Source organism: Podarcis pityusensis (assembly GCF_964106645.2).
Source record: "Podarcis pityusensis genome assembly, chromosome: 4".
NCBI lineage: Eukaryota > Metazoa > Chordata > Lepidosauria > Squamata > Lacertidae > Podarcis > Podarcis pityusensis.
In genome coordinates, this window is record NC_138027.1 from 7,141,034 (window position 1) to 7,149,993 (window position 8,960).

Sequence of the window (8,960 nt, forward strand, 5' to 3'; positions counted from 1 at the left end):
TGTAAAAATCTGCAAAAGTATTAAATCCTTGAGTTATTGAGGGCACGGGGGGCTGTCTGCCTTGTTACTTTTTAAGTGCATTGACAGTGCTATAAAAATGCAGGTCTTGCTTGTTCATGTTAATGTCTTGGACCACCTAGAATGTGGAAGCTGGTAGCGGTTCTGTAAATGCTTTTGGGGATTGAGGCGGCTGCAGGATGGGTGGGCAGTCAGTCAAGATTTCAGGTGCCTGTAATGTCATCTTGGTCGACGTGTTCTCTCTTTCTCCAGGCAAGTATCTATTGAAGAAGGGGAGAGGAAAGCCAAAGAGCTGAATGTAATGTTTATTGAAACTAGCGCAAAGGCAGGATACAATGTAAAACAGGTAAGTGGTGGGGAGGCAGCACCCCAAATTTTGGGGAGTGGGGTATATTCTTGGAGTAAAGGAGTAAAGTCATGTTTTTAGCTCGAATAATTGCAGTCACATTAGAAAACCTGAGATCAGTTTGCAGAAGTTTCCCCGCTTTCATCAGAATGCTGTTTTGGATTCATTGGTTGTTGGATTGTACAGTGGTGCCTCGCAAGACGAAATTAATTCGTTCCGCGAGTTTTTTCGTCTTGCGGTTTTTTTCGTCTTGTGAAGCACGGTGTCGGAAAAGTTTTGGAAAAGCTTCAAAAATCACCAAAGTCTTCAAAAACCTCAAAAAAGGCTACCACACCGCGTGCTATGAGTTGCTCCTCGAAGTCAAGTCGCAACTGTATTAATGGTTTTAAGAAAAAGGAAACAAACTTGCAAGACGTTTCCGTCTTGCAAAGCAAGCCCATAGGGAAAATCGTCTTGCGAAGCAACTCAAAAAACCAAAAACCCTTTCGTTTTGCGAGTTTTCTGTCTTGCGAGGCATTCGTCTTGTGAGGTACCACTGTAGTCAGTCGTCCCACAGTAACACAGTCAAAGAACTATTTCCCCCAGTGTGCTCAACTATGCCAGAGTTAGGTCCACCCAAATTCTTGTATGCTGAAAGAATCTTATGACCCGGCCCTTAGCATAGACTATTGGCTGGGGCTGGGGTGGGGTTAAGAGTGGCAGATAAACTTAACAGGTAAAATAAAACTGAATACAGTGGTGCCTTGGTTCTCAAACGTAATCCGTCCCGGAAGTCCATTCCAAAACCAAAGCGTTCCAAAACCAAGGTGCGCTTTCCCATAGAAAGTAATGCAAATTGGATGAATCCATTCCAGACTTTTAAAAACAACCCCTAAAACAGCAATTTAACATGAATTTTGCTATCTAACGAGACCATTGATCCATAAAATGAAAGCAATAAAAAATGTACTGCAGTCACACAATCAGTAGCTGAACTGGCTTACACACACACACACACACAGCCGCAGAAACAAAAATGCAAAACAAATAGCAAAAACAGACAGACCTCAGCGTAACACTCAAAATGGAAGTGTAACACTCAAAACAGATCATGTTCGGCTTCTGAAAAAAGTTTGCAAACCGGAACACTTACTCCCGGGTTTGCAGTGTTTGGCTTCCAAGTTGCTTGAGTACCAAGGCGTTTGAGAACCAAGGTACCACTGTACATAATTCTTCTGGAGTTTTGGTAGGTATATGTGCTGGGCTGGGTGTGCTTGCATGCCTTGTGTCCCCTTGGGATGGAACCTGACTTCCCAAGGGTTTATTGGTTCAAAGATCTCACAGTTGCCAAGAAAGGGTTGCAAGCCTACCCCCTATACCTGCTGCAAGTCTTGGGGAAACCTGGGTTGGGAGATCTGTTGAAAAGCTGGGGAGGCAGGACCCTGTTTTTTTGGATATTGACAGAGGATGCAACACTAAATGATGTCCAGGTTCATGTTGAAAGATGAGGCTGCACTTCTGTCCTGCTACAGTGGCATTGCTTTGTGCTGCATAGAAATCCGTAGCCCTAGGAGACAAATAAAATAGGCACTAAACATTAGGAAAGGAACATTGGAGTGTGAAGACCGCGAATTCCTTATGCAGCTTTCTGGCTTTTTGTAACGTTTCCCTAATTGGATTTATTCTTGCATGCTCCGACTGGTAAATCCACTTTGACTTGACTTGCTTGCCAATTCCCTCTCTTTAGTTTGGTAATTTTGGTGGACAACCTTGCTCAGGGCATAATTTTGTTCCCAGCTTAAATATAAAGAAGTGATTACTGTATTTTAAAACGCCTGTTGTCAGCAGCTGGATTTAAATGCAGTAATCCAATTGGTTTCTGTCAAGTGACTCCGTTTTTAAAAAATATTTCCTAAAGAGAAAAGTATGGTCTTTAAATACTGCAAAGGGGAGCCCTCTAGCACAGTCAGCAGGAGAAAGGAGCTAGGGGTAATATAATCACTTAAACACACCGCCAGGGCCTTGGAGTCCTTTGTTCAGGCAGGCAGCGGAAGCTGTGACGTTGGGATGAGCATAGGAAGATGCAGACCAAGGTGTGTTCAGGCCTTTTCAGTATTCCCCACCACCCTTGGATTACTCAGTATGATTAACCATGGTGAACAGAGGACCCACTGGTTTTCCCCAGAGCAAGAATAATCCCATGAAATGGAATATTGGGCCAAACCTCAGAGCGCAGATTGAGATGCTACAGGCCATTAACCAGAGTAGAAGCTGCGCATGGAAAGAGCTTGGGGGTGAAAGATTTGGGAATCCTAGTGGTGAGGTGGTTTGCTGCTTTCAAACATTGTTCTTTTGATGGCCTCTTTGATGAGAGGTTGAAGCTTTCTCATCTTGTTTTTTGAAAACTGAGTTTTGAAATATGGGTGTTGCCCAGGAAGCTCTGTGCTGCCCACCCCTGGTTATGCGTGTCTGTATTAGCACTGCCCTGAAATGCCCAGTTACTTGCATCCTGAGGACATCTTGACCTTTAGAGCAACTTCCTGGTTAAACAAAATTGTCTTGAATTCACTGATGAGCAGTTGCCCACCTCTCCCGTTGAGAAGGAGGTGCACTTAAGTTTCATCATGATGGTATGTTCTAGGCACCTCTTTTTGTCTGGATGCAAAAAAGATACCGTATTTTCCCCTCCATAAGATGCACCCGATCATAAGACGCACCTAGTTTTTAGAGGAAGAAAGCAAGAAGAAAAAAAAATTCTGAGCAGAGCGTGTAAGCGGCTCTCGCTTTTCTTGCTTTAAAGCAAGCAAAGTGAGAGCCGCGTACATGGCTTCTGTCCCGCTTTGTGCAGCTGTCACTTTGTTTGCCCATCTCTCCTTCCGCCTCGCTGTAAAGCGTGGCGACGCCAGAGCAAGAAGAGGAGGAGGAGACACCGGGAAAGGTGCTTTGCTTGCTTTACTGCGAGTTGGGAGGAGGGATGGGCAAGCAAAGTGAGAGCTGTTCAAAGCGGGACAGAAGCCATGTAAGCGGCTCTCGCTTTGCTTGCTCCCGTCCGTCCCTCCTCCTGCCTCGCTGTGAAGCCAGCAGAGCAAGAGCTGCTGACACGCTCTTCGCAGCTCTCGCTTTAAAGCAACAAAAGTTAGAGCTGCGCAGAGCGTGTCAGTGGCTCTTGCTCTGCTGGTTTCACAGCAAGTGACGGATGGGAGCCATGGCTCTGGCTGCGGAGGCATCCCTCAGCTTGCGACTGCAGCGGCAGCCAAGGGATCCCTCTATCGTCCAGTGCATTCACTCCGTAAGACGCACAGACATTTCCCCTTACTTTTTAGGAGGGAAAAAGTGTGTCTTACGGAGTGAACAATACAGTAAGTTGTGGGGGAGATATGCATGACTTTATTTTGCCCTGTGCAGAATCGCAGGTCTGTGGCCTTGGGAGTCTTTGAGCACAGGACCCTTTCCCAGTGCAGCTGCACGTATTGCAACAGATGCCTCCCTCCTGAATTGGTTTTTGTGTTTCTGATTTACTCCTTCTGTTTTCTTCTGCCCCAACCCCCTCACCCTTTCTAGCTTTTCCGACGTGTGGCTGCTGCCTTGCCTGGGATGGAAAGCACGCAGGACAAAAGCAGAGAAGACAGTATCCTTTTCAGCCCAGCATTTGCAGCCTGTGGATTAAGAAGGAGAGTGGGTGTCGAGGTCCACGGGATTGAAGAAAGCATAGCCTTCTGAATTGGGGAATAGCAAGTACAAAAAGAGAGCTCTTCAAAAGAGACTCGAGGTGGGGATTATCAGAAGCTTGGGTTGAGCATTTTAACTTGGAATTGCAGTGCACAAGGTGCAGGTGTGCCCACTGAAAACGATCCCTGCCAGGTAGCTGAAGCAACTGAGGTAAGCCCAAAGTCCGCCAAACCAGAGTTCACGAGTCAGTTTGCTTTGCAGGGAAATTGCCACTTGACCTCAAACCCAGTGATTGGGTCGACTAGGCCGTACGGTGTGAAGGAAAGTCCATTAGTTCAGTTGTCAATCACAGGTGGCTGTGGGGGAAAGTATAAGAAAACCCGCTTCCTGGTCCCACTGAGACCCTGATGAAGGTTGTTGGCATCCGTCTGTCTTGAGAGACTATGGAGTGGACTATGGGGTTGAAGTCGAACTGGAGAATCACAGCGTCTGCTGTGGCTGCAGAGACCAGTAATTTGTGATTGCCGAGTCCCATGTTTTTACTGCTTTGGTAGCATAGAAGTGACCCTCACCAGGATGCACGCCTGGGCAGTGTTTTTGGAGGTCCTGGGCTGCCCAGATGACAAGACATGCCCCCCCCCCCCCGTTGAGATGGTACAAAGGAAAGCAGATGCCATCTTAGGGACTGCACTCTGGATTTGTGTAGGATTTACCCGAAGATGTCCCACAAGGCAGCGAATATAGCTTTTTTTCTGACAAGGATAGCAGAACAGAAAAGGCATGATAACCCTTCATGAATTTATTCGCTCAAAAACCCTAGTGACGTCGTCGTTATTGCCCAATAGGTTAATGTCAGACATCAACTTTAGTGGACAGAGTTCAGTCTTCTAAAGTAAGGCGAGATCAGAGTACACTTGTAACTGTGCCTCTTCTAGAATGTAGGTAGCAGCGGATTTCTGAATGGACTAAGGAGAACTTTGGTCAAAGGCACTTCACTTGTCATTCCTCTGCCCTGGCTATTGATAGCCACTTTTATCGCCTTCCAGCCCTTCCGAATTGTTAGTTCTAGTCATGGCTGTGTGAATTGTTTGTTCTGATCAGACTGATAAAGGAGGCATTTATGACCTGGTGGGTTAACACGACATGCAGTGCTGGAAGACAAAGGTTCAAAGGTCCTTGCTTCTATTGCCACATGTGTGTCGTATTACCCACAGCATACAAAGCTTTTTAGCTTGTTTTCCCCTAATTAGATGTGTCCCCCCCCCCCCTGCAAAAAGGCTGCAAAAAGCCTCCCAGGTCAAACTTACAAAGATCAGTAATAATGTAGATTCTGTCCTCAGGCTTACACTCTAAAACACACAACACAGAAGGAAAAGAGGTTGGGGAGGGAGGAGAAAAGAGAGCAAACCGGAAGGGTACTTCTCAGTCACACTTGAGAGGGATATCCAGGCTTTCAGAGTTTCAGGAGATGGGTGATACTTCTTTCTGTGATGAAACCTCAAGGAAATCAACACTTGCTGAAAATCAACGGAAGCATCATTCCTCCTCAGTGTTGATGGTTACAAGCAAAAGGAAAACCTTTTCAGACCCTGTGGCTTTCCCAAGCAGACTCCACAACCATCACAAACTTCACCAGGCATTCCCATTGTTTGGAAAACAGTTGCCAGCACTTGCTGTAGTTTAAATTTCTATACCACCTTTCATCTGAGGACCGCAGGGCAGCTTGCAGTATTATACAGTAGTACCTCGGTTTTCGAGCATCTTGGAAGCCTAACGTTTCAGTTTTCGAGCGCCGAAAACCCGGAAGCAATTGCTTCTGTTTTCGAATGCGGCTCGGAGGTCGAACGGCTTCCGCTGTGTTTTTTCCCCTTTCAATTTTCTCCATTGACTTTGTGCCTCGGTTGTCGAACGTTTCAGAAGTCGAACGGTCTTCTGGAACGGAATACGTTCGACAACCACTGTAGTTGCAGGTGGAGCTGCAGTTTTCGCCCAGTAGGGAATTAATGTTTCATGCAGGAAGGGGTTGCAGGGAATGCAATGCCAGAGACTCTGGAAGGGCTTATTCCATAGGAGTGAGGGCTACCAAAAAGAGCACGCAATCTGCATATGGATAACTTTGAAGTGGGGGGTGAGCCACATGTCCTTCCTGAATGTTTGGGCATTTAATGAGACTTGAGGGGAGACGGTTTCAGCCTGGAAGGCTGTCTTCCTCTTTCTGCTCTTATTTCCCTTAACTACTTTCCCCCAACAGTGATCGACATCAAACTTGAAAAGCCTCAGGAGCAGCCAGTCAGTGAAGGCGGCTGTTCATGCTAATATAGTGTATTGCTTTTCTCTTACCTTTCTCCAGACCATCACTGCTTCTTCCTCCCCCCCCACCCCCTTTCCCCTCCCCAGACTCATTGGCAGCAATGTGACTATTGGCTTGCCCACCCCCACCCCACCCCACCCCCCCATCCGTAACGTAGCCGCGGTTCATCATTGCTGCTTGTCTCGTGAAGATGATCTGTTAGCTTCACAAGCACAAAAGAAAAGTCGGTGTCTTCGTTATTTATAAGGAAGTTTCAAAAAGGAGCCAAAACGATCCTAGCGTATTTCAGTGATTCTTTTGAAAACAGCAGTCCCGCCAGAAAGATAGGTACAAATTTGGTAATATTATTATTTTTTAATGTTTCAATATTGCACTTACAGAATTAGTGGAAATGGGAGTAGAACGTTTGGATTTGGTGAAAAGGAGTGTGCAGGGTAAAAATGCTTTGGCACCCAAGGCAGGCACTGTGGAGCAGTCCTCGGATGTTCAGCCTGTTCTTTTGCAAAAAAAACCAAAACTAGCCTGCTTTGCCTTTTCGGTTGAGATCCTCTGGCCATTTCCCCCCCCCTAAACAGTAGCCTTTTTGAAATGCTAATAAGATGCTTTTTGTAAAGGGGCAAAGTTGCAAGATACTGTTCTCGGGGTTTAGAAACCGTTTGCTCTACATAGGAGCCCCACAGAACAAATGAACCCGCTTGCAGTGCACCTTTGGGGTTGCTGCACTAGGCTGGACTGTCTTCAGAATGAGGATGGGGGAGGCACAGAGGCTTCAAATAGGTTCTGGCACTATAGACAACTTGGTCAAGCTGTGAATCTGTCTCTGAACAGAGACACCTACGCTGCCAACCATTTAAAGATCCAACATAAAGTTAATACATAATGAGGGAGATGAGGAGACAGAGCAGAAGAGACTATTCCTGAGTTGGAAAGGGAGGGGGGTACTTATAAAAGTAGATTTTAAAAGTCCCTTAGATGAAAAAGGAAGGGAACAAAAGATGGAAACAAAACTTAAAATTATGCAGACTTTTGCCTTCGTTTTTAGCATTTTTTATTATTATTTTGGGTCTTCGGAGTCTCGTGTATTTGTTATTCCTGCGTAGTTTGGTTAAATAATTGGTTGTTTAGTATTACGTTTTAACTGGACTACAATTAACCGTGGTAACCTTCAATATTTATTTCTTTGCTTTTTTTTTTACTGTCTTCAAGGGTAATTTTTTTGTGGGGGGGGGAGGTGTTTGTTAATCTATTTAGAGCTTTGGCAACGTCACGAGATATAGCTAATCCAAGAAACACACTGGGAAGTGGGGACACACATTCACATGCTCACTCTAGAAGCGCACTCTCTTAATCTGTACTAGTCATTGTGAAGTTGCTGTGTAAGTTAACACAACTGTAAATACATTGTTTGTGGGAGGAGCGTTTGCGGCCGGGGAGGGGTACAATCCAGGAAAGGCCTCTGGAGTTTCCGTTTTTCTAAGTGATCGTTTAAAATAGGGGAGGATGGGGAGAACTGGCTCTCCCTCTCTATCTTCAATGCCCCCCCTCACTTTAGGGGGGGAAGCCCCCTCCCCAAGCACCCCAGCTTCGGATGTGCACACGCAAAGTCTCTCTGTTCCTGCATTGTGGAATTGGAATGGCAAATTCATCACTTTGACCTGAGTTTCCAGTAACTTTGCATATACCAGCAATGTCATCGTATGTTTCAAGGGCAGAACAAGACACCCAAATGCTTTTAATGCAATATTGAAGAGGTGGTTTATCTTTCCTTTTTCTTTTTGGAAGTAGCATGTCTGGAATTCAAGCGTTTAAATAATGGCGACGACAGGTGGATGTGTTCTTTTCCCCCCGAAAAGAAAAACGAAAGGGAAGGAAGGCCTGGCTACTTTTCCTGTATTGTTGTATTCTATGTGTGCGAAGAGAAAAAAAAAGAAAAAAAACCCACAAAAAAATTAAAAACATGATCCATCTTGCTGCTTTTTAATATTGAGTTTTCCGTGGCTTGGGTTCTTAAAGCAATGAAAATGTGTACACGGGTTGGATTTTTTTAAACATGCACAGAATTTTTTGCTTCCAATAAAGTATCTAATCAAAACACTAAAATCGACAGGCCTTCGCCTCTGCTCATTTTACGCTACTTCTCATAGCTGTCAACTGTCCCTTATTTGGCGGGAAACTCCCTTATCCCATGTCCCGCTGCTGTCCCTTATTGATGATGTCCCTTAAATTTCCCAGGTTTCAAAGGAAGCAGTTCCTCTCCCTCCCTCCCTGCCGGCCAGGGAGGAGGGAGGCTCCAACTGTGTTGCTTGGCTGCCCGGTCTGCCCCCCTCCGGCCTCCTCTCACCAGCCTCAGCCCCCGGGAGCCCCTCCCCACCGGGACTGGCGGGAGTCTCGGGCCCTTCCGCTGCCATCCTCCTTGTGGCCACTGAACTGAGCGTCTCTGCCTGGGGCCTCCCCTCTGCCTACCGCTGCCGCCGCTGCTCCCGCTAGGCCATACTGCAGCTGCGCTGCCGAAGGACCCAGATGAGATGAGCAGCCTGGCATGGCCTATGAATTGCTGAGGAGCCTTGAGAGGAGAGCGAGGGCAACCATAGAGAAAGCAGTTCAGAGAGAGGAGGGGGAGGCGGAGGCGCGGGCAGG

At 46.4% G+C, this 8,960-nt stretch overlaps 1 protein-coding gene across 3 annotated transcripts in view; it reads left to right on the plus strand.

Moving 5' to 3' along the window:
* RAB6A (RAB6A, member RAS oncogene family) overlaps positions 1-8,423 on the plus strand; it is a 60,254-nt gene extending 51,831 nt beyond the window's left edge. For all 3 annotated transcript variants that reach the window (XM_081002465.1, XM_081002466.1, XM_081002464.1), the window contains 3 exons: positions 271-364; positions 3,905-3,971; positions 6,264-8,423. In XM_081002465.1, the coding sequence (XP_080858591.1) occupies positions 271-364; positions 3,905-3,971; positions 6,264-6,328 (226 nt within the window). In that variant the 3' untranslated portion in view covers positions 6,329-8,423. The remainder of the gene's footprint in view (positions 1-270; positions 365-3,904; positions 3,972-6,263) is intronic.
* Positions 8,424-8,960: the final 537 nt, after the last annotated feature.